Genomic DNA, 25,298 nt, shown 5'->3' with positions numbered 1-25,298 from the left:
ATTCACGGATGGACCTGTGGTGATGATGAAATCTCTTTTTAAAAGTAGGAGTAGAAAGTGTGTGTTACATACGGAAGCAAATAAAATATTACTTTAACAATAATAATGGTAATAAAAATCATTCTCATATCACTGAGAATTCAGCCTGCTGCTCCAATTATGGAAAAGTCATTGAGCTTCAATAACATCTGAAGGGACTGGTGTGCACCCGACGATGGATATGCAAAAGAAATGCAGTGAGAAAAGAGTGAGACTACAGAAAAGATGAAAATTACAAAACACAAACTAGCACTTTGTTTTGAATCCTTGAAAGATGAAGAAATATTCCAGGTGATTACTGCTGGGGGCAAAATGGTGCTCCTGGGATTGACAGAACAAAGGCTGACATGTGCACAAGAACAGTCTGTGTCAGAATTAGCAGAGTGTATTACAGATCGACAGATATGGGTGTTTCAGTACTGATACCGATTATTAGTAGTTACAGAGGCCGATAATCGATATTTGGAGCTGATATTCATTTGCAGTAAAAGTGTAAAAATTGGTGTAAAAATGTTAAATAATACAAACACTTAACTTGGTTTAAATGCGTAAAGCATGTTTATTTAACCAAACAAATAGAAAACAAATAGTTCCAGAAGTGCATGGAGTTCCTAGAGTCAGAAGCATCTCTTATAAAGTTGAATAAAAACTTAAATAAATAGCTACCTGAAATGTTTCCACAGTAAATAAAGTAACATTTAAATATAACTGAAATGACTTATCTTTGTTTTAAGTTCAAACACAAGCACAATGAAAAGTACATGGAGTTGTCACAGTAAAATGTCACAATAAGTGAAATGACTTTCAGATAAATCACTGCTGTATTTTACTCTCTGACACACACACTTCTTACTACTGTCACTATTTCCAAATCAATATTATCAGCAGCCTTGATGCAAGGGATCAGACCAACTGTTTAAGACTAAATAGCCCATAGCGTCTCATCTTCACTTTAATTTTCAGATCATAGGACAACGTTAGTAGTTGTGAGTTGTAAAGTTTTTCATGTGTTCACACGAACTGACACTTTTCTCTGCATTACAGACATTCTCCCATTGAGTCTGCAGAGCGTTTAGAGCAGGACCGGCGAGCTAATGTTATGCTAAAAGCTAGTCAGCCTTCATCTCACCGTACTTCCCTGCAACAAAACAAGACTGAATTGAATTTCTTACTCTCTCTCACACTCACACACAGGTTTCTACTATCACGGACTGTTTGACTGTCGATATTATCAGCAGCCTTCTTTCAAGTACTGCACTGACATGTCGGGAGGTACTCCGAGTGAGCAGAGCTGCCGCTAATATTTACTCCGCTCTTACGTTACTCTGCTGCACACTGTAACCGTAGTAGTAGTTGTGAGATGTGGAGCACTGGGATGCTTATTATAATTTCGGGAGAGTTTTCTGCGTTTACCTTGGACACATGAGTTTGCTCTCTGGAGCTTCTCATGACGAGAACATTTCAAATATCAGCGCCGATTATCGGCATGTACAAAAAGAGAAAGTACAAAACGATGGTAAAAGAAGAAAAACATCTGTCCAGTAAAGCTTTTTGATGCCACAGAGATGACAGAGATATCTATTGATCTACAATCTCTCCAAGCTGGACTCATCGTTCACAGAATTGAGCAACCAGAGGAAACAGTCACACAACAGCCAGCGGACAGAATAATAACATTTAGAGATCCAAAGAACCAGCAGCTGCAGGCCCTCAAGGCTCAAAAGGTGAAGCCTAAGTGAAATCATCTGCCCAGAGATGTTCCAGTACTGTAGTCCTGCAGTGCAGAGAGTTGGACATCGAGGTTTTCTGTGTCTTTCCTCTGGAAACAAATCTGAAGTGAAGACAGGTGATGATGGACTCAGAGGTCATGACCCTCAGTCTTTGAGTCCGTGTGTAAGACAGGATGAAAACAGTGTTTGTAACAATCACACGCTGTACTGTGTGTACTTTGTGACAGTGTGTGAATTGAGCAGTTGGAAAGCTTGAAGCGACTGTTCAGAGCAGAGGTGAAGTCCTTGAACTGAGCAGGAGAGACTAAAGAAGAACATTTAACATTATTTAAAATGAGAATAAGAAGAAAAAAAGAATGAACAATAAAAACTAAGTTACAAATAATAAGTAAAATAGGATACAAAATAATAAGAAGAAAAAGTTGACAATAATAAGTAAAAGTGAGTTGTCCTCGCCTCCACTCCACTCTTCCTCTTCATGGCTTTCAGCAACACCCACTCAGTGTCTCTGGGGGCGGGCTTCTTCTCCTCACCCCCTTTTGATCTCAGCAACCTGTTTAGAGAAGGCTGAAACAATTGCTGTTGGTTGGTCATAATATGGCTTATATGCTTATACACGCCAGCTCCAGGTCCTGGAAATTGTTGCCCATGTGTGAGTTCATATGGTGTGAACCCCGTCACAGAGTTCACTGAGTTCAACTGTGCACACAGTTTGCCAATCTTAGCTTTTAGAGTTTGATTCATCCTCTCCAGCCCTAAGATTGGGCATGATACACGGTTGCAAACGCATGCTTTAGGCCCAAGCTAGCCTTAACTGCTCTCAGCTCTTTGTTTTTGAAACGTGTGCCATTGTCTGATCTTATTTTTTTGCGCATTCTCACACTTAGCAGGTACTGCCTCTGGCCAGCCGGTGTATGCATCCACCGCTGCCAAGAGGTACCTGTATCCTTTCACTCGATCATATCAGTGTAGTCAATTATAATTTCCTGCCCTGGTAGAGAGGGTAAAGGGAACTTCCCTTCATGTGCTTTGACAGTGGGTTTCACATTATACGTGTTACATGTGCTACACTCTCTAATGTGATTATCAATCATTGCGGGCAAAAAAGGATGCCACCAGTGGGTCAGGTGGTGCTTCATTTGTGCACTGGGTCCATGTGCTTCCTCTAGCATCACTGATGTCAGCCCTGGAGGAAGAACTGGCCTTCCATCCGGCCCACTCCACACTCTGGAGGCCTTCTCTTGTTCCTCTATTAACATATTTGTATCGCAGGGTGGCAGTATATCATACACTGTCCTCTCTGCCTGCATCATCATGTGCTGTACATCATATCCTCTAGCAGTCAGTGAGTCAGTCTTTCTCATGTTTGATTGGCGCTGTTAGAAAACCTGCTCTGATCCACTGGCTCAACTCTATCTGGATGGCTCCTACCACATATGCAGAATCTGTGTGAGGGTGATGAAACTATGTTCTGCCATAAGATCCCAATCTAAGGGAGCTTTGAGGTTGCGCATGCCTTTTGCATTTACCATGGCGCACAACCGAGCTGTTAGTTCAACACAGTCAGGTACAAAATGCTGACTGTAGCCTGTAAGGCCCAGAAAAGAAAGCATCTGTTTGACAGTGAGTGGCTTAGGGTAATGTAATATGGAGTCTTTGTGTGCGGGTGAAACGCCTGTGCCTGTGTCAGATACAATGCGCCCCATAAATGACACTACCTGCCTGCAGGTAGTGTCAGAGTGAAGTTAAACACATTTTCAAAGACGTGAAAAGAAAGAAATGAAAGCAGCTGAACTGTCAACTGAAACGTTACAGCTCAAAACAGTAGAAGTGTAAGAGATGGACGATTCTGAAAGGTTTGTTGAAGTCTAAGAGGTAAAGTTATCAAAATTTAGGATGACGTGGAAGAGAACAGTTCACGTTTGACACTTATCTTAACGGTCTCATAATATATGATGATGCCACCGGAGACTGCTGGAACATGCAAATGAAGAGTTGATGTAAAAATGAATATGATTAGAAATGCTGAAAGACAACACATATGTGTGTTTTCCCCTTTGAAACACTTAGATGCAATCACTTTTAGTCCTGAGTGCAAGTGGTTAGTGTGTATGTAAGTGTGTGTGTGTGTGTGTGTGTGTGTGTGTGTGTGTGTGCGTGTGTGTGTGTGTGTGTTATGCCTCCCATGTCTCACAGCCAGCTCAATGACACTACATGTTAGCTGCTCCTCGGGAGGACAGTCATGCAGAGAAGCACCTTTGGTCTCCATGGATACCAGCTGTGCACCTGAGCAAAGTGAAATTCATTGTTGGTTGGAGAGAGAAAGAGAGCCTGGATATGATACATGAGATCAGCAGGAGTGTGTGTGTGTGTCTGTTCTGGTAACACAACTGTATGACAGTAAAAAACATGGTGTAATGTGTTCAATAGAACATGCACACACACACACACCCTCCTGCACTCCCCCCCTCGCAGTCCCTCTCTTTCCACTGACTCAGTATAATTGCAGTCATTTTTCTCTCTCAGAAATCGAACTGTTTGCGTGGGAACCAACATGACATGACACAAAGAGTGTGGGGTCTCAGTTCTCAGTCTCTGGTGCCAATGAACCTCTGTCAACACACCTCAACATGTAATCCAGTTGTTCGGACACTCTCCACAATGAATTCCTTCTATGTGCACGTGTGTGTATGTGTGTGTGTGTGTTTGCATGTGTGAGCTCTGGCGGTAGTTCTGTTGGCGATAAGGGAGACATAAAATGAAAAGATGAAGCAGCTGAAGAAGAGAGATATCAACCGAGTATTTCAACCGTTCGGCCCTGCAGCTGTCTAATGTGAGATAAGGAGAGGAAGAGGATGTGCATACAGATTCTGACAGCCCGGAAAGAACTTCTGTGTCGGTTTGCCACAGGTGGTTTATTAGCGAAATGATTTCCTGACTAGTCCAAATATCCTGAGGAGGAACTGAAAGAGAGGAGACAGTAATGCATAACAAGGTCATAAAACAGCTTTTCAAGACAAAGTCTGTTTGTGACTTTCAGTCACTTGTTTAGTGCGGCCAACCCTCGTTTAGACTTAATTGATCTGATTGTATTGATCTCTCGTATTGAATGCTTCTCACTGATGAGCAGTCTGGGTCGTCTGCAAAGGATGAGCGTGTGTTGTGCGTGTGTTTGTGTGCGCGAGTCCTGTCCGGCCTGTCGAGCTGCAAATGCACCCCGCTAACTGACAAAGCAGTCAAGCATTCGTGACGTAGGCTACATCAGAGCTCAGACACTTCGTGCTCTGAGCCGATCACACACTGAATTCAATGCATCATTTTTTTGGGCCACGCCAGCAGCACGGCTCTACGGACAGCAGTGTAGAAGATGACATGTAATCACCTTTAAGTTTATATGGAGAGCCATCAAACAGTAGCCTGTGTATTTACACATCCAACAGAAACTGAACTGAAACTGACTAGAAATGTAGAGTCAGGTGACACTTTTCTTTAGCTTTCATATTACACATAGTCATTGAAGATAGACATAGGTCCATTGAAATTGAAAAATATTGAATACAGCAACTCTGAGTGGACAAAAGGACCCCTTGTGAATACTGGGAACACAGCTAAAGGAATGAATCCAGTGGAAGCACCAGAACCAATGATTTACTTGACTTTGCTCCTGTCCTAAACATTATTGTGGCACTAATTCAGGGTAATCAGGGCGGTAAGTAATAGCAAAGACTGATTCAGAAGGTCACTTCTAAAGAGCCACATGTCCCTTTGAAACATCCCAGAGCGCGACAGTGACGCCTGCTAACTCACTTTATATGTAAATTGCTCGCAGTAAGAGTGCGACAGAAGTGCGACGGGCTCACAGTAAAAGTCCACGTGCTGGAAAAGGTAAATGTTCCATCAAAGAGAAACATCACTTTGATGTGTTTTTATAATCTGTGAATGATTCACAGACGGACGGCAGAGTGGAGGGCGGAGGGACCTGAATGCGTTCTGCTCGCCCTCAGAAACAAATCAACACTGAGGCACAACTTTGCATAATGTGCAATTGCAGAGATGTGATTTTGCATGCACACACAGGTATACACACACACACACACACACACACACTTTCTCATTCACTCACACAAATCTGACCTATGAGTCATTCTGGCTGTACTTCCAGATGCACCCCCCCCCTCTCGCTCTCTAACCCATTCTCTAACCGTCCATGTCACAGATGGATGCTGCAGACAGCCGCACTCTTAATGCTGCTTCCTGTCTCTCTCTGGGCACTTAGCAACCGCTAGGCTCAGGCCGAGTTTAACCGGCAATTAAAGGGACTATTCGTCATTGCTCGCCAATGCGGGGAAGGTGCAGGACTGGATAAACCAAAAGAAAAGCTGTGGAAAATGACCCACAAACACTGTGTGTGACAGTTGATTTCAGTCAATCGTAAGTCCAGCCTGAAAGGAGGGACTGATGTGTGAAATCAAATGTCTTTTATTTCAATTAAAACAAGCAGAGGCGTTGTTCAAAATGACTCATACCTTTATGGGAATTAAAAAATTGGTCAGTGTGTTTCCTGAACTGATCATCTGTGGTCAGGCTCTTGCTATCCGCAAGTAGAAAAGGCTCCTTTCTGCATGCCTCTAAACCAGTCACTTCCAAATAGATCAGCATGGTGTGAGATCTGGTGATCCTCTATGGAGGATTCAAAATGCCTAAACAGTGAAATACAATACATGTTATATGTATTTCTTTTTTTATGTGTGCATCTACTGCGTCATTATTAAATTTAAAAAATATAGTAAAGGGACAATTATTTCAATTTAATTGCCCTTCAGACAATTCTAGCTCTTTGCCTTGTGGACATCTTTAAGCATTAGCTTATCCTCTAGCTGTAAGCTAATGTTAGCCAACTAGCTGTCAGCAGTTACAGAGAATATCTCTATAAGTGTCTGTACTAGTGTCCCTCTTGACGGCTAGCCCACAGCAAAGTGCTGTAATGTGAAAGGCCATCTGTCATGGCCGCCATCACCTCACTGATGATGAGCTCCACCCATGACCCTGCCCCAGGCTGTGATTGGACAGTTGATTGTTCCTCATGTTTGCAGGGTCAGTGTATTTAGATAGATAGATAGATAGATAGATAGATAGATAGATAGATAGATAGATAGATATACTTTATTTATCCCAAGCTGGGAAATTGCAGTGCAGCAGCAGCATTACACACAGTGAAATAAGTGAAAATAAGACTATAAAGAACAAACTATACATAATAAAAATATAAAAATAGCGAGCAGTAAAAAGATTATATACATAACAATAATAATAAAATAGCCAAATAGTAAACAGTAGTAAAAGTATTGCACAAAAAGAATATCAAATGCAAATGAATATCAAAATAAGAATATCAAAAGCAAATGGCAGTGAAAATAAAGTGTACCGTGACTGTAAGAACAAACTATATATAACAAAATATCGAAATAGCAAGCAGTAAAAAATTATATACATAATAGTAAAATATCAATTTCAAAGAACACTCCCTTGCACTTCTTCATGAAAACTAGTGACAGTGGTTTCTTTTTACCATTGGAAGGTCTATGTAAGACAAAAAGAAAAACTCTTAACTATGACACAGTAAATGCTTGCATGAAAAGGAAACATATATGTAAATGTATTGTATTTCATTGTTTCTTTGTTTGATTTGTTTTTATTTAGGAATTAAAAATCTCTCACCATCCCAAAGCTAGTCAGAATAATTAGGAAAATATCTGAATTTGAAGTAAATTTACTAAAGTACCATACTTATGTCTGTATATCTGAGGTACATGTACCTTAGTTTAGTATTCCAATTTTATACAAGTTGATACTTCTACTCCAAAAACATAAACTAGACTTTACTTTACATCAAGTGAGTCATACTGTATCTTAACTGCTCCTAATGAGCCCGAACATGTGAATACTTAAAAAACATTATAAGTGTCAGGTTGATGTTATTCCCATATGACAGCAGTGTGGCGTTTCAAACAGGAAGTGTCACAGCTCTGAGTGGAATATGTTATGGCAGGTTTTTGGTCCTTGCCAAGGCTAGAGGGAGGATTGTAACACTGGCAACCTGTGAGGATGGAAGGTGCTGCAGTGCTGCTGACTTTTTTAATGATGGCATTATACCCAGTAAACCTGTCCACTCTGAATGGGGGCGTGAGTTAGTATTGAGTAAGTAGTTAATTCAGCACATCACTCACCTGGTGACATTAAAAATCATTTCAGGGGAATAATTGTTCTTCAGATATTTTCCATTCATCCATTAGCTAAACCTACTTATCCTTGTATGGAGCTGAAGCTCATGCCTCAAGCTGACGTTGGGTGAAAGGCAGCGTATATCCTGGACAGGTCCTGAGTCTATGTCCAGAGCTCCAGGAATGCTTTATTGCATCCTTCTGTGCTGTACATGTATTTATGTTATTGTGGCCACCTAAATTATATCTTTCTGGTATCAGACCAAAAAAGTTTTCTTGGTTGCAGGAGGCGGCATTTTATGCATTTATCAGAGAGCTAATAGTAGAAATATGACAGAAAATGAGGGAAGAGTGAGATCCAACAAATGTCCTGGCTGCTCAAAGTGGAGAAGTTGTGATTCATGGTGAACAGCCTCCAGGGCAGCCTCAAAACCTTCCTGTGGCCCAGTATTGTGGAATAAAGATAGAACAGTGCTTACAGCCCTCCTAAGATCACAGACAATGTTGTTGACTGTCATTCTCAGACTGAAGAACCTGGTGCTGCAGCAAGATTGCACAGAAAATTGTTAACTGAATTACCTACCTGTACGGTGTTGAGGGCAGAGGAGGAGTCAGGAAAAAAAGCAGCAGAGGAGGTGCAAATATTGAGAAAAGATGTGTGGGTCTTTGCAAGTGGGAAAACACACCTGCCAGCCTGAGGCGTAAGCAGCCAGCAGCAGCTGCGCTCTCGGGATGTGGCATTTGACCTTCATAAGGTGAGTGCTGTTCTTGTGAAGTCCAAGTCAAATTAATTTATAGAGTGAATTTGTCCTCCGCACAGTGATTATCCAATCACAGCTTAGGAACCATAACAGGGAACAATAACCAAACATAAAAAAACGAGATTGCAATGAAAGGGTTAAAACTGTGTTTAATGGCTCTAACACAAGCAGCAAATGTACATTGTGTGGAGTGGAGGGCAACATACCTGAGACACAAACACATTCATTAGTCCTCATCCTTTCTATTGTTACATTAAAAGTAAAACAAACTGAATAAATTGAACACATTTTTCCAACTGTGCAGGCTAAACAGCCAAGCAGTCTTGTCACAATGAAACACGCAAAAGTGTGAGATCAAACTTATCATACTTAATGTTGTATTACTAGGACTAACAGTTCTACACAGCAATACAAGAACAAAGCTGCTTATTTATTTCTGTGTCTTCAATCATCAACGCCTAGGATCCTTTCTTTCTGACTTTTTGACTGGGAGATGCAGCTTCAGTCTGCAGAATAAAAAGCTGGTATTGTACACTCACGCAAACCACGGATACGTTAAATTTGTAGGTTTCATATATTTCATATCAATGTTTCTTCCTGACATTATTGACTCAGTACATCACATTAACGCTTCACTCACTGCAGACCATCATCAGAGAGTTGTTTGATCGAATTACAAAGATTAAACAATATATCTGTCAGGCCAGGACTAGAATGAGGACTCAGGTGCAGAGTTAAGCAGTAACAGTCTTTATTTAACACAATAAACCAATGAACTCTTCGATAAGCGTGAAAGCAATGGCTATGAAATTATTCTTGATAATTCTCTCTGGACCAGACTGTGGTCAAGACACAACGGGAACTTAAAATAACACAAGGCGCTCTGAGAAGAGGAATCGAGGCTATAAAACTTAAGTAACAAAAAATCGCTCCAGAAGGAGGAAAAGTAACAAGGCTATCAAATTAACCAACGCAAGAAATTCACTTATACAGAAATCAAAAATACACTCCGCTCTTAAATGACGGAGGACTATCACAATTATCTCTGAAAAGGATAAGAACAAAAAACGCTCACAAGGAGGATGGAGAATTGGCTACGAGGTATTTACAGAACTAGACTAACAATCTTTGATAACAAAAAACTCTCACAAGGAGGACTATGATATATCTAGAAAGAAAACAAGACTACTAAATGGAAACAACAAAAACACTCTTAAAGAGGACTTTGGATCAACGATGAAATAACAAAGGAACACAAAAAACCTGAACTAGACTATGAAATGGGTTTACTAGGCTTACTAGGAGACTTGAGCTGTGGCTGTGGATCAATAGTTGGCACAGGTGAAACGACCTTCGGACAAAAAACACACTGGCACGAGACAAGGGAGACGCAGACTATTTAAACACGTGGAGGGTAATCGGCAACAGGTGGAGACAATAGGTAATCAGGCTGACGCACCGGTGACACATGAGGGAGGGCAGGTGCTCTGAAACGAGAGGAGAGTTAGGTTTACAAAATAAAACAGGAAATGACAAGACAAAAACCCAAGACGAGACAAACCTCACCGCGGTGTGACAATATTGCTTGAGAACCTCACCTGTGCAGGTAATTTACTGGTTGGAGTAGTTGGATAATCTTCACGTTGTTAATGAAAACAAAGAGCTGCACAAAAGCCACATGACCAATGAACAACACACACTCAGAATAACATTTAAAATGGGCTACTGAACTCTTCTTAAAAAGTCTACATAAAATAAACTCAATAATTGAAATGTATGGTACACAAATGTCACATTGTAAGTAGAAATCACAAACATATTTTTTAAAAAGTAAAAAACAGATAGATTGGTGTTTTCACTCATCCATCCATCCATCCATCCACCCAAAGATCATGACATAGGTGTAGTTGGGACCACACAGAAAGTCACTGGTGAATTAAAGCATTGCCCTCCGGCTCAGCTCCCTTTTCACCACAACAGCCCAGCGCAGTGCTCGTGTTACTGCTGATACCACATCGGTCCGCCTGTTGATCACATCTGAAATACCTGGAACTCTTTCACTTGGGGGAGCAAGTCATTCCTAACCTAGAGTAACCAATCCACCGTTTTCTCAGCAGACAACCATGGCCTCTGAATCTGTGCTGATTCTCATCCCGACCCCTTCACATTCAGCTTCACACCGCCTCAGTGTGTGCTGAAGGCCGAATGCAGCCGACAGAGCCACATCATCTGCAAAGAGCAGAGTGCCAATTCTGAGGTCCCCAAAACCGGACAGTCTCCTCCGCCTGGCTGCACCTTGAGGACTGAATACAGTATAGAAAAATAGGCATTAAAATACCAAGCACAAGGCGTGTAGCACTTTATTACATTTTCTCAATGTCACCATGAATTCATCGCTCCAAGGTAATCTGCACAACAGGCAGTGGAGGCCAGATAGTAGGACCTGATTGGCTGCATTGTGACCTGAGAAAGGAAATAGCTGATAATAAATGATTCAAGAGGTCTGTGCAGGGGGTGGAGAGGAAGGTCAATAACAAGCAACAGATACCAGATCTGAAACAAATTATAGCATGGAATGAAGAAGCAAGGTTGTAGAAGCTGCAGGACAAAGTGCAACAAAAGTGAATTGGTTAGGTTGATATTCAAGTCGCGATTGTGGCTTCTACACTTTGCACATGGTGTCCGTGGCACAAAGTGCTGCTGTTAGCTGTTTGATGCCGTGTTGGTCAGTATGCTCTGTGGTAGCCTTCCCCGCATTCTCCCCGGTCGTTCGGACGTTCTTCCATGCTTGAAGCAGGTTTTCATTTGTTCCCATGTCAAAAACAGGTGGATCATAGACAGTGTGGAAGCTGAACAGGGATACATTATGACCACAAATAAACCAAACAGGTGTCAGTGTTTACCTACATAGAAACTTGGAATACAATTGGAATAGGAAAAATCTAAAAAGAACAACAAAGTCATTAAATCATGAATGTTTGTGCAAAATTGCATGCCATTCAATAACTGTTGAACGACCGATTGACTGACCGACAGACAGACTGACCGAGCAACATATGCCGTCCCAAGAGTACCGTTGGTAGCGTGGCTGAAAATCCATTTGATGATGAATTTGTGTAGCAGAGAAGAAGAAATGTATTTCCTTCCTCGTGCAAGGCTGTAGGAGATAGTGAGTCACTAGGCCATGCTTTATTCTTTCCATACCTTGCATCATAGCGCAAGGCACTGCAACATCAAATCCTTTGCATGCTTTTTAGCTTCTCAGCCAAAGCATCTTCAGAGATTTGTGTCACATTTTGCAGATGTTTTTCCAGTGGCACAATGTACATTATGTTTTCCCTCTAATTGTCATCCACCCTGGCACTGAGGCAGAGGGTGAATTCCCTCCCAGCAGACCACGAAGCCAGGGAGCTCAAACTGCTCAAACTATCCCTGCAGATAGGCTAAACAGTCGACTATCAAATCCTCTATGACCTGCCCTCTCTACTCCATCTCCCCTTCTTCCTCCCCATAAATGTTAAATAGCGATGCAAAATGGCTTGTTTCAGAACAGCCCTATTTAGCCCCCTACTCCTTTACAAGTATGCTCGCTGCTTTCTGTCGCAGCAGAAAGCGGTTGTTTCTCAGAGATGCCAGTGGGGTGGCAGAGGAGGGAGGGGCAGGTTTATTTTTGTCTTTCAGGAGGAGGTAAACAACAAATATTCCCTTACGTGCCAACAACACAACATCTGCTCTGCAACTTTAAGAGGGAGGAATGAAACTGAGGCAACATCAAAGCTCGGGACCATGAAAAGGCAACATGAGGCTGTACTGCATTTCATATGCATGCAAGTGTGGATGTTTTTTTTTTAATTCCTCATACAAAATTCTGCAAACATCACAGTATAACTTGGCAGCAATGATATGAGAATAGATGCTAATACTTTAAGCTGCAGAGGACAATAAACACAGGAACGAAAGAAAATGTGCTCTCTCTTTATAATCCCTTCAGACATTTTCTTTTTATCGGCTTTTTTAATCGTCCCTCTTTTTCTGGGTCTCATCAGCAGCCTTAGGCAAGAAAGGCAGAGTCAAAAGAGAGATGTGGAATACAGCAGGGATGAAAGAATTGCACCATTGTGCCATTACTGTGGTAAAGCCATGTTGCTGTCTGATATGTTGTGACAAAACTGATTAAGAGCGGATGAGAATAGACACAAGTGAGTAGGTGTAAAAGAGAAGTTGTCTTAATTTGTTCTGTAAAGATTTAGAGGAGTTAACTTCACAGAAAGTCAGTTCTAGTGATCACAGAACGATAACACTGATCCAGTGAGGCGTTCAGGAGCTAATAAGCAATTAAGAAGTAATGGCATGAATAAATAGTGTGAGCTCTATGAAGTAACCAATGATCTGCGAGGTGATTAGGGAGAAATGATTCATATTGATTATTCATGATTCAAAAATCATATTTTCATGAAAGCTAAGATTTACTGGAGTTCATTTAAAAGTGTTTTATGTCATAATGTCATTGTTCGATTTCATCATTTCTATCTTCAGACGGTAGAGTCACCCCCAGCCTGTCTTCATCAAGAAAGCTCCACAACTGCTATAAACTGTAGCTCGTTAGCTCCTGTTAGCCAGAGCAACAACAATGTCAGAGACTCTGAATCAGCCAACGGGGGCAGGGGCTGCTCTAAATAACAACAGTACACAGACACCATAGGCATTTTCTCCTCCATTGGTTGGTTCAGAAGGACTTTAGCATCGCTGTTGCTACAGCTCATTGTTCCCTAACCTCTGGCTCAAGTGATTAACAGAAAAAGTTATGCTCACGTTCACAATTTCCTCTGTTCTTTGCTTGTTTTGTAAATTACTGAATAATTCTACTTTGGTTTGCCATGTTCGAGTTTTTCAGTGTAGAAGCAGGTCAGGTTTAAGTGTCAGGAGTCACTGTTGGTAACACATGTTTCTTTCGTCCCTCTACAGTAACAACAAGTGTCTTTCACCCTGCCGCTCATGCGGTCAAACTGTGCGTGCCCCATACGGCTGTCATGACCCTGTCCCAGTCCTGGGGATCCACTTTCGCCGCTGGTCTCCTGCTGGGGTCCTGGAGGGTCTTGGACTTCACCGCCGGTCTCACCCGTCTGCTCAGCCTCCCGGCCACCCTCATGGGCAGCCCTGCTCTCTGCTCAAGGTTTGACTCTTTTGCTTGATTTAAAAATGTTTTTAACAGTTATATTGTTTATAAAACATTTAAAACTGAAAATGTGAAATCAAATGGCTTTGAATAAAAACTAGAAACAAATGAAGTTTATACCATTGTGTTACTTTTGACTTGTGGGGTCCAAATTAGCAATGTGCTAAATTGATAGCAAAATTGCATTCATCTGAAAAGTGTTACTGCATGTACTAAGGCATGTGAATTACCACTCCAGCTACCAGGAGCTAACAGAGTTGGGAACATGTGATTGGCTGACAGGTGACTGTCATGAAAAGAGACATTATGAATCAATAAATGCTGCAATAAAATGAAATGTGACATTATCAAAAAGGAACATAATGGAATAAAAGTGTCATTGAGGAAACCGTCCTACTGAAATCAAAACAGGCTTGATTTTAAAAATTCGGAAATGCAATAATAAACTTTGTATAGAAGAAATGCAGCTCAAAGTGCTTTACAACAAAGAAATGACATAAGAAAAGACATGCATAAGATATAAAATAAGACAATAGTATAGTAAGAGTATTATCTACAGTATTATAAGAGTATTATTATTTACACATTTATTGAACACTTTGGGGTTCTGACGTGTTATTTACTGATGTGTTGGGGTGTTAAACATTGCTATTATCTGCGTCATGATACAGATCTCAGTGCCTCAAGCTGCCTGTTCATCAACCCTCCTGCATCGTGTAGTTCCTGTTTACATTTTCAATCCGTGCTAAAGGTCTTGCCAATTTCATTTAGATTTCCAGAAGCGTCCAAAGCGGTCTGATTGTTTCTGCTGCATTCTCCTCACAAAGCGTCAGTAAACCCAGTGACTCATGCTCCTGTGGATACACAAACCATTTTTACCTGCAGCGGGCCTCTTCTGTCCATCACAACAACACACACAACATAAAAATGGATAAAGTACTTCAAAATTAGCACCCTGGGCTCTTTTAGTGGTTGCCTCACAAAAACAGCATTTTATAAATGTCAGGCTCTTTCAGTTTTTGTTTTTTTTTGTTCTTCCTTTAATGCCTCTGTCTCTCTCTCTGAGTAGCACACATTTAGTCTCCTGCAGATGTGCGAACCTCACAGACAGATGTGAGGGCTGGAAGAAAGCATTTCTGGGAGCTGAATGACTTCATTGTTTTCATGATTCCGGGGAAAGGTGGCAAATATGATGGGAAACATTCCCCATATCTGCCCCGGTGTGCTATAAATGCCTTGGAGAGACTCTGCCACAGTCTGGTGCCACGTCTCACATTTCACAAAGAGCCAGAAATGGATGCATCACACCTATTCACACACACACACACACACACACACACACACACACATAATCGACCAGAGAAAAGGGGCTGACGTCAAACCCTGTAGACCCATTCACAGCGTCTCCCTCCATCGCTCTCTCTACATTGTGCCTGCCAAGCTTCTGACAACCTGAGTTAAGGAGCAGAATTATTGGCTGTCAGGCTCAGTGGTAATGAATGGAGAGCCGCCGGTCAGTCGCCAGGGGACAAACACACAGAAAGAAAAGGTAAAGAGTGCAGAAGAGGTGATGCTCTTGGCCAATAATACACATCTTTTTGGGATACTTATAATAAGAGACTTCTGTAGTTTTTCTTTTTCCTGTGCTCTTCTCTCTGGTTGAAAGTGGGCGGGGCTTGGTTGAAAAAAGGGCGACGTCACTCACTTCTTTGCACTGATCAGGATTCAGCGCCACGGAATGTGATTGGTGCTGCCAGGCTGCTGTCAATCATTTCTGATCAAACCACACCACACCACAGTCCCGATGAAGCAGATAAGCTGAGTTTTTGAACGTTTGACTCCATAACAAGAATAAAGTTTTTTTTGTGATTGTGGCTTATTTTGACCTAAATACTTGATGTTAGAGAGAATTAATGAGAGAAAAGCTAAAAGACAGAGACGGACAAATCTACTTTTTACCTGACATACCACTCGTAAATCAGATGCTTAGCAAATTGCTTCAGTGCCAAATCCAGACAATCTCTTATCCATGATGGCATTATGTGCCAATTTACTGAGGTAATGGCTTTGGGCCATTAGACCATTTCATTACAGACCTGCACTACCCATTACCCCGGAAAATGACATGGTGTGTTCCCACTAAGCAAAGGTGTTGGGGTTTCTGCCCGGCCATCATAAGGATTTATCTATGACAATACAAAAAAAAAATCTACCTGCATAACAATCCCAGCTCATGGTCCACTTACTGGTCTGTCCGGGGCTTTCAGCTGCATCGAAAGGTCTTCAGCAGTGTGTGAGATTCAATGGACACAAGTCTGTTGGCATGCAAGCTTAGAAACTTTGGCTTAAAACTTGAGCATTATAGATCCACTAACTGGCTTTCTCTGGAGCTTCTGGCCGTATTGAGAGGTCTTCATCAGTGGATGGAGTTTATAATACAGATGACATACGTATTTTTTAATTTCTGATTTTTTTTAATGTATTTTTTTTCTGCTGATGAATGCTTCAAAAGCTAATGAGTGTAACTCGAGTTTGGATTGTTTTGTCAATTTCCAAAGTCAAGAAAGAGCTTACTTAAAACAATTGATGTGATTATGGTGAATGATTTCTGTCCTCATTCCAGGTCACAGTAACTTCTAAAGTTTCATCATTTAACACTGTTTTCGATGTTTCCAGTGCAGGATTAACTCAGTCTTTGTGGAAAACGGACCCAACTTTGGTCACACTGGCCCCTTTACATTCTGTATAATGAGACTGCCACCTGAGGTGAAAGTCCATGACGCACTTTCTCTGCTGGAAAAGTTTCAAATCCACCATCTTATGAAAAATAGGACCAAAACCATTACAACATACACAGCTGTGCGAAATGAGGGAAACTACTAATTGCCTGTAAGAAACTTCTCATTTGACCTGAGGAAAACCTTGGGTTTTTTGTTTTTTTTTTCACGGACAGGCAGTGGAAACGGGGGTGGAACTGAGCTGTAATTGGTTTCTGTTTACCAGTAATCCTGCCACAGACACGACCACAAGCAATTAGCCAGACAGCTCAGGCTTTATCAGTACAAAACTGGCACTCTGTGTGTATGTATGTGTATTAGTCATGAGCTGCAAAATGTAATTAGGCTGAGGGAGACGTGAGATTAAAATCAGCTCTTTTGTCCTGGTTTCTGTTGGTCTCCTGGTGCTGAAACGCCTGGTTATCACAAAAGTAGACTTTATTCTGACACATAGATTTGATGAGTCCATATGTAGAAGTTGTGAATGTGACAGAGACGTGCCTTTAAAGTTCCTCAATGAGTTTGAAAGGATGCTCTTGTATGACTCATCACTGCTTTCTTCCTCTATGCCACAGACACAGCGGTTTTTAAAGCACCAGAAAATGATTCCTTTGGTTTGCAACATGTCAGGACCCTTTCCATGTCGTTCTGAGTGCTTTGAGCCAGAAATAAGGACACATATGCTAATGTCTTCGTCCAGAGTCAGCTGTATTTCAACAGTTTGGATTAGCTGTGGGTAGAATCACAAACCTAAATATGTTGAAGAAGCTTTCTTTTCCCTGCTGCCACTGTGACAAAGCCGGAAACAAGACAGAACCACTGAATATCAGACAAGCAGGTCAGTGGAGGATAGCCTGAGCTCACATCAAACACAGCAGCCAGAGGATTTATGAATGAAGCTGCACACACACACACACACACAAACACACACACTGATCCATACTAGACACGATCTGACAGGCAGCCAAAAATAGAGACCACAGTGCGCGCCGGCTGACAACGAAAGTGCTCTCTCTCTCTCTCTCGCACACGCGCGCACACACACACACACACACACACACACACACGTGCGCGCACACGCTCCCCTCTGCAGTCCCTCTGTCACCCCGCCCCTCTCGGCTTTTGGCGGAGTCCGTATGTGAGTCATCGGTGGACATTAACTGTGTCTGTCCCTCAGTGCCGCAGCAGAGACACAGCAGCAGGCCATGACGTTATAGCCGCTGAACAGTCACTGCTACACTGCGTGAGTCTGACCCTCAGCCTCAGTCAGCGAGGAAACAGCATCAGTCAGAGAGCCGTTTATTCATCAGCCACTGACTGAGCGGCTGAGCGCGGAAGAAGACCATTCAAAGCAGCTGTTTCCACCACTCTCATGCACGTGCGCACAATGCACTTCTTTAAGAAACAAGCCTATGAATTCCGTGATAGTTGCTGTCATTGCACAAAGCCGAGACAGAACAGCCTGATCAGGCCTTCAGTCAGTCGCTGGTCCTAAATATAGGCGCCATTATGAATGGATTTATTTCACCGGAGCTGCGACAGAAGCGCACCGGCTGAGAGCTGCTTCACGTTCAAAGAGAGAAGCAGCTTTTGTTTGGCTCACTCAAATTAACGACGCGCGCGAGTTAGTTTGTGTGCGTGTGTGTGTGTGTGCGCGCGCTATGTATATGTGCGCGCGCCGTGTTGCGTATCTCCTCGCTCTCTGACGCACGAGTCAGGTGGTTCCTCTAAGCAAGAGGAGCTGTCCGCGGTGCTGGATCCAGACTCACACCGCGAGGCAGAGAGATGCTCAGCTCACTCACGACCCTCCACGCAAACTGACTACAAAGGTAAGACTTGGTTCTTACTCACCGGCCGCACGTTCCTCCTTTCTGAACAAGCTTCCCGGCGCACGTCACGTGGGAATAGTTTGACTTATTCCAGCTTCTGTTTCAGCTCTTTTCGCCAACCTGATGCGCCGCCACAGATGTTGAGGCGAAGGTGTGTTGCACGCGGTTTCTTTGTCCGCGTTTCGCTTCAGATGATTTAGTCGCCCGTGCGCGCTGCTGTTGTGTCGCGCTTTAAAACATCTAAACCACAGAGTTAAGTTCAGCAGTTCAAATGATGGCTCACAAAGATGAAGGGAGAAGTGAACGTCCGAATGACAGCCTTTCTTCTTCTTCTCGTGTTTTTAACATCAACTTAACGTTAATTTTTCACGCATTTGCGTCAAATCTTTTTCCATCATGCAAACATACGTTTCACACAAGCCCACAGGCAGACTATCGCCACGGGAGGGCAATTTGCTTCGGCAGTGTGAGTTACAGCTCGATAGACTGTATAAACTGGGTTTAAGGGTTTTCCGCGGTTGAAGGAGAGGTTCTATGGGAACATCAGCCTTACCGGGTTACCTTGACAACGGGGCCATGACTCACGGAGAGCAGCAATTTGACGACTAATAAGATTTGCACGGGAGCTGCATGCCGCTGCTAGGACAGTACCGCTGCTGGCCAACAGGCGGCAGGACTCCAGTATGAGCCGAAAACACCAGCAACAGGCATACAGACACAAACACTCCAATAATAGACCTCCACTTCCATTACTATTATCATTATTGTCGTTGTTGTTGTTAAATAGACTTGGCCACCAGTTGCTTCTCAGCAATCGTTTTTTTTTTTTTTTTTTTTCTGTTGCATCATTCAACTTGGATGCAAAATATAAGAGCTACATAGGACCAAATGAAACATAAAGATTTAAAACATTATTTTGTTTAAAACAACGTAAAAAGAATAAAAATAAAGTATAAAAAAAGTCTAAATAAAGTCATTTTTACCAAAGGCGGGTATATATTTTTGTTGGACGTTTTGGCGGACGTTCAATACAAATACTGTTAGGATAAATTTAGGTATTTCACCAGGTTTACACCAGAGCAGAAGTCCTGGATGAGATTTTAAACCTGACCTCCTGGCTTTAAATCAATACAAATGGCTCTGTGGTCTGCGATGTTATCATCAGACTGGACATTTTAAGTGATGATAAGAGCAAAAGACATTTAAGAAATGCCAGAGCGGAAACCGTTGCGAACTTGTTAGCTTAATGTGTAAAGGTCAGTGCTGACATGTGCCTCTTTATCTTTCCTCTGCAGGCGTCACCATGCCGACCTTCCCCACAGGCAGACCGTTCTGTTTTGCCAACCTCCTCTTAATCCTCCTCTTCCTCGGTTCCTCCGGCGTTCACGCGGCTTCTCTCAGAGAGCACAGACTGCGGGGAAGCGAATCAGACTCCCAGAGAGAAAATGTCCACCAGGCTCCTAATGCTGACATGCTCAAAGCTTTGGAGTACATAGAGAGCCTCCGTCAAAGAACCAGCACAGACTCCCAGCAGCATGCCCCTGTCGCTGCAGGCTATGATGGCAGCCACATGGATGATGTGGAGAAGCTGCGTGCCATGCTGAGACTGGCTTCTAACCCTATGCAGAGCAAAGATGAGGACGAGGAAGAGGAGGAGGGGAGGGAAGATAAGAGTGAAGAGCTGCTCCAGGCTGTGCTCAGCACCCTCCAGCAGACAGAAAAGGCCTCCAAGCCAGCTTCACTTCGCCCCGGAATCGAAGGAGCAGGCCTAAATGACGGCATGTACCCCAGGGTGCCGCAGAAGCAGCATAGCATCAGGCCTCACAAGAAGCTGCCGCTAATGTTCGAGGATGAGGAAGAGGGCGAGGGGGATGAGGAAGAGGATGAGGACCAGCCAGATCTGGAGCACGAGAGCCCCTTCAAACGCACCAACGAGAACGTGGAGGAGAAGTATACGCCTCAGAACCTGGCAACCCTGCAGTCTGTGTTCGACGAACTGGACAAGCTGACCACTGCGAAGACCGTGCATAAACGGCAAGATGAAGAGGAGGACGTGGAGGATGATGACGAGGAAGAAGATGATGATATGTTTAATGTGAGGAACGTGGCGTACGACGGCGTGGGCGGGGATCTCTCGGACTGGGGTCCGCTACAAGAACAAGAAGAGGAGGAGGAGGAGGAAGAGGAGGAGGAGAGGGACAACAAACATGAGGCCAACCGAGGGCTTGATTACGTTGATGATAATGATGAAGAAGCTGATGAGGATGATGAAGAAGAAGATGATGAAAGCTACCCAGTTAAGAGGTCAAACGATCCAGATGATGTTGCTAACCTGGTGGACTATTACCTTCTGAAAGTGCTGGAGAAAACAGAGGAAGAAGAGCAGAAACGGGAGATAGAGGAAGAGGAGAAAGAGAGGGCTGAGAGGAGAGTGGCTCAGACACAGTACAGGGATAACATAGATCCACAGGCCATCTACCAGCTCATTCAGATCTCCCAAAAATATCAGATCCCACCTGAAGACCTGGTGGACATGCTCAAAACCGGAGAAACGACGAATCAAGACAATACACGAAAGAGCAAAGGATTAGAAAGAGCGGAGAACAGGCTCTCTCAGATATCCTCAAAGAAAACACACAAGATTCCTGACGTGAAATTCTACAACAGGCGCTTTCCTGATCGACAAAAGACCCCAGAAGAGCTGAGGACAGAAGAGATACTCAACATCCTGGGGATGGGGGGCGGTGAAGACCGAGCTCCTGTCAGGAAGCAGAAGCAGTACAAAAGCTCACTGTCACGACTTCACACTCAGTCTCTGGGGCGTTCGGGGGAATCCGCTCCCACGCAACGGCGCCCTCCCAGCACATTAAAGGACGACTATGACGACACCGTGGACGAGGATGAGCTGGCGGCGTATTTAGCAGCTCAGATGCTGGCGCGGTATCCAAACCCCGTGTACAGCAACAACAACAAGGCGAGCCAAAAGCGGGAGGAAGTCGGACAGAGCGTGACGGGCTCTTTTGAACAGGCGATTCAGGATTATTTTGATCAAATGGACTCGGACAAAAGCCCAAATGAAAAGAGACAGTCTGAGGATGATGAGAGGGGCGGTGACACACAGATGCAAGGCTTTGATAATGAGGCGGTGATGAAACTACTGAGCTACCTGAACCCAGAAACTGAAGAGAGTGATACTGATGCCAAAACTGCCCATGGAATATAAATAAGGCTGTAGATACATATACATATATATATGTATATATAAATTGTTTTGGTGGAGGGAGAGGGTAAAGATAAAGTATTTTGAAGAAAACACGCAGTCAACTTTAGTTATACTGTAGGTTTACAAAAGTTCTTATTTATTAGCAGAAATATGAGTGTTCAGACATTCATTTGATGCTTTTTTTAATATGAGTTTGTTGCTCAACAACACTTACCAACCTACATGTGACTCACCAGCCTTGCATTTCAACACACACACAACCCAAATCAGTGTTGAATCCCCTTGATTCACTTGTGTTTTTTGGTAATTCTTTCTTAAATGTGGTCATATGTGACATACCTGGGGTTAATAAAGCATTGACTTTATTTTTTCCTTACTGTGTAGTGTTTCATTTACTCACCATTGCACAATGCATCAGTTAAAATGTAAGTTTGTCTAACTATTGAGATTACAAGAACAATTTCTAATATGAAAAACATTCTCACATAAACTGGGGACAGAGAGAGACACTTTTCAGTCATAATTGCTGCCATAAATCCCTGAGATTTATAAATATGAGGCTTAAAAGGCACTTACAGATTCAAAAATAATTACAATTCTTAAAACGCCAGAGGAAACAACAAGAATCACAAGGTTTGTGGTTATTTTATGACCACGGCAAAATGAGTCATTATTAGCCACTAAACAAAAATTATGCAGAATAATAATCCTTTTGCTTCAAGTCTTGAAATGTGTAACACCTTCGTGTTCTCTTGGCTCAGTAGGCAGGTTTGCTCATATATTCCTCCATTGTCTGTGATAAGAGCAGAGACATGTGAACATATTTCATTATGAGTAATAAGAACAGCCTATGTCCACTAAAATGTACCTCAAAGCACCTCTTGGAATGTGTCAGCCTCCTCCACAGATGCCCCCACAGCAAACTTTGACGTTTCTTGAACTTCTCCTCCCATCAGGAATTCGTCCAGAATGAAGTAAGCCTTCTCAAAGTTGAAAATGATGTCCAACTCACACACCTGAAACAGAATAATACACCATGCATTAGACTGGTGACAAATTACACCTTATTGATCAGTGGTATGGACGGTGATTTCACCCATGAGAGAAATATGAATGAGCAGGCTCTAACTGAATATCATAAAGAATATAGAAATGGCTTGATGAATCAAATCAAAACAGACAAGGTCTTTAAGATGATTAGAAACAAACTCTTTCTCATATCTCCCCGTTTACCGTCCGCTCCTTCCACAATTTCATTGAAAACATGAAGGCGTGGCTGTCTCCTTGTTCTGTAAATCATAACAAGCTGGGTGGACCTGAAGTGGGTTTGGTGCAGAGGCACTTTATGGACACCAGGGGGAGTCAGACTAATAAAGTGCACAGTGACATACTGTGCATGCAGAGGCAGGTGAAAAGGAAAAGGAAAAGCTCCTGCATTGTACTGTAGTAACACAGGAGTCACAGTAGTTCACCCTGACCTTTGAGCAAGTCGACAACATGTGCTTCCATCTTCGTGGTAACAGTTTGGGTTAGGTCCTATCTTGTTCCAATAAAACAATACGACAATACCCACAGAGCACAGAGCCAGTCCACAAGGAAGTCATTTTACCAGTTTTTTGTGGACAAACCAGATAGGCCTGCACAGAGCCCTGACCTGAGCCCCATCCAGCACCTTTGGGATGGTCTGGAAAGCTGACTCTGAGTCAGACCTGATCACCCAACATCAGCGTTGGACCGAGCTAAAGCTCTTGTGTCTGAATGAGAACAGAAGAGTGCAGGCTGTTACAGCAGCACAGATAAGACGAGATAAGATAAAACTTTATTAATCCCATGCCAGATGGAACCATGCACATGGAATTGGAAGAGCTGTTCCGCCATCACTTACGGTACAGGCGTAATGATACACATACAGTACTTTTATTTATATTTATCGCCATGTGGTGTATATTCGTTTCTCTGTTACAATGGCACGACTATAACAAGTGATTTGATCCTTAGAGCTAACAGCAACACTTAAAGTGAGAACAACTATATTGTGTTATACCACATACTAAAATAAAACTGAAAAAATCACAGTCAGAGGTGACAAAAAGCTTGTTTGAAAAAACAAATCCCCTGTAATAGATTCAAGCTAAATTTAACGTTACACTTTACTTTAAGTCCCCCTATTTAGTGTTTATAAGCAGTATATAAACACTTAATAAAAGATTATAACACACAATAATGTTGTTTTTAGCATATATTAGAATTAACATTATAAGTACCAATTAAAGTATTTGTCAAGAACTGTAACCTTGTCCACACCCCACCAGAAGAACTGAAAACATTTTGTGTGGGGGTGCAGGGACAACTCAGGAACGTTTAAACAGAGTCTCTTAACAGGCAGTGAAATCTGCAGTGAAATGACTTTGGGCTGCACTCACATTGCCAAAGTATTTGTCCAGCAACTCGACATATCTGTGCACCACTTCGAGGCTCAGCAGCTCGTTATCCTCTTCCTCCATCCCAGCACAGAAATACAAACTGGCATACCTGCATTTGAAGAGGACAAAGGTCAAATTTTACAACAGTGGTTGCCACGGTGCTGCAAAGAAACTGGGAAAATTTACAGCACGCTTGGCAGCACTCTGAGGAGAACATGCACTTGCATGACTGGCTGTATGGAGGTGCTTGGAATAAATTTCAAAGAGAACAAGCATGTGAACGTTTCTATAAATTTATAAATGTTTTAGAATTTATTGTGTGCCCTCATCTCATTTGCTGCTGAATGGTTTTACTGAGGATTTTCCAGCATACATATTCAGGGTGTGGTCAAACTAACAGAAACTATAAAACTATGGCAAGTTTAAATAAGTTAAACTGCAAAAGCTTCATCGAAGTGCTATGTGTTGCACTTATATTATTATGATTTGTCATTGCAGTGGATGACATTACAGTGTGAGGTGTTCCTGTTATTCTGTCCACTCCCAGTAACTCTACTTTTATTACAAGCTTGTTACCGTGCTGGAGGGAGATGAAACCATGCGAGGATAAGCACTGTGTTGCGCCATCACTATCATGGTCCCATCAGTGATCTAGGTCATGCTCTGCGTTAACTGGCCCTTTACAGGTGCAGGTCTTGTTAACCCATTGCTGAGATTGGGTGTGTCTGTCATCTGTGTGTATTTTGAAGCATTAGAAAGTTAAATATTAAGCATAAACAGAGTCAAAGGTGGTTTCTGCCAAAGAAAAACATCTTGTACTCATAACACATGTGAAAAAGCAGCCGTGTCTCTTGTCGCCACCTCTTGTAAACGATCTTCAGGTCTCTCCACTCGAGGAAGTTGCAGGAACGTGACGGACGGGCCAACACTAACATGATCATGTCCCGGATCACCTTCTTCTTCTCCTGCTCTGCTACTGGTGTGAACCATTTCTGCAGTCGCAGCTTCCCCTGCCGGCTGAACAGCAACAGGAAACGCATCTGGAGGGGGCAGAACGTGGGAAGAAAGAGAGAGAACCCTGATTCCTGACACGCCGAGGAACATTTGTCTTGCAATGTT

At 42.7% G+C, this 25,298-nt stretch overlaps 2 protein-coding genes across 2 annotated transcripts; one reads left to right on the top strand and one right to left on the bottom strand.

Annotated features, from left to right (window-relative positions):
- The first annotated feature begins 19,836 nt into the window (after positions 1-19,836).
- Positions 19,837-21,756, top strand: scg2a (secretogranin II a). The gene has a single exon (XM_041940705.1). It carries the CDS (start codon positions 19,837-19,839, stop codon positions 21,754-21,756), a length of 1,920 nt encoding a protein of 639 aa, XP_041796639.1.
- Positions 21,757-22,513: 757 nt separating this feature from the next.
- On the bottom strand, positions 22,514-25,219 carry ap1s3a (adaptor related protein complex 1 subunit sigma 3a). The gene is made up of 4 exons (XM_041940256.1): positions 25,041-25,219; positions 24,180-24,288; positions 22,635-22,772; positions 22,514-22,549 (listed from the first exon to the last, which is right to left on the bottom strand). The coding sequence occupies exons 1-4, from the start codon at positions 25,217-25,219 to the stop codon at positions 22,514-22,516; spliced, it is 462 nt and encodes a 153-aa protein (XP_041796190.1).
- Positions 25,220-25,298: the final 79 nt, after the last annotated feature.

The sequence above is a fragment of the Chelmon rostratus genome, chromosome 7, assembly GCF_017976325.1.
Source record: "Chelmon rostratus isolate fCheRos1 chromosome 7, fCheRos1.pri, whole genome shotgun sequence".
Taxonomy (NCBI): Eukaryota; Metazoa; Chordata; class Actinopteri; order Chaetodontiformes; family Chaetodontidae; genus Chelmon; species Chelmon rostratus.
Note: the sequence above shows the minus strand (reverse complement) of the source record. Positions and strands in the feature narration are given on the sequence as shown.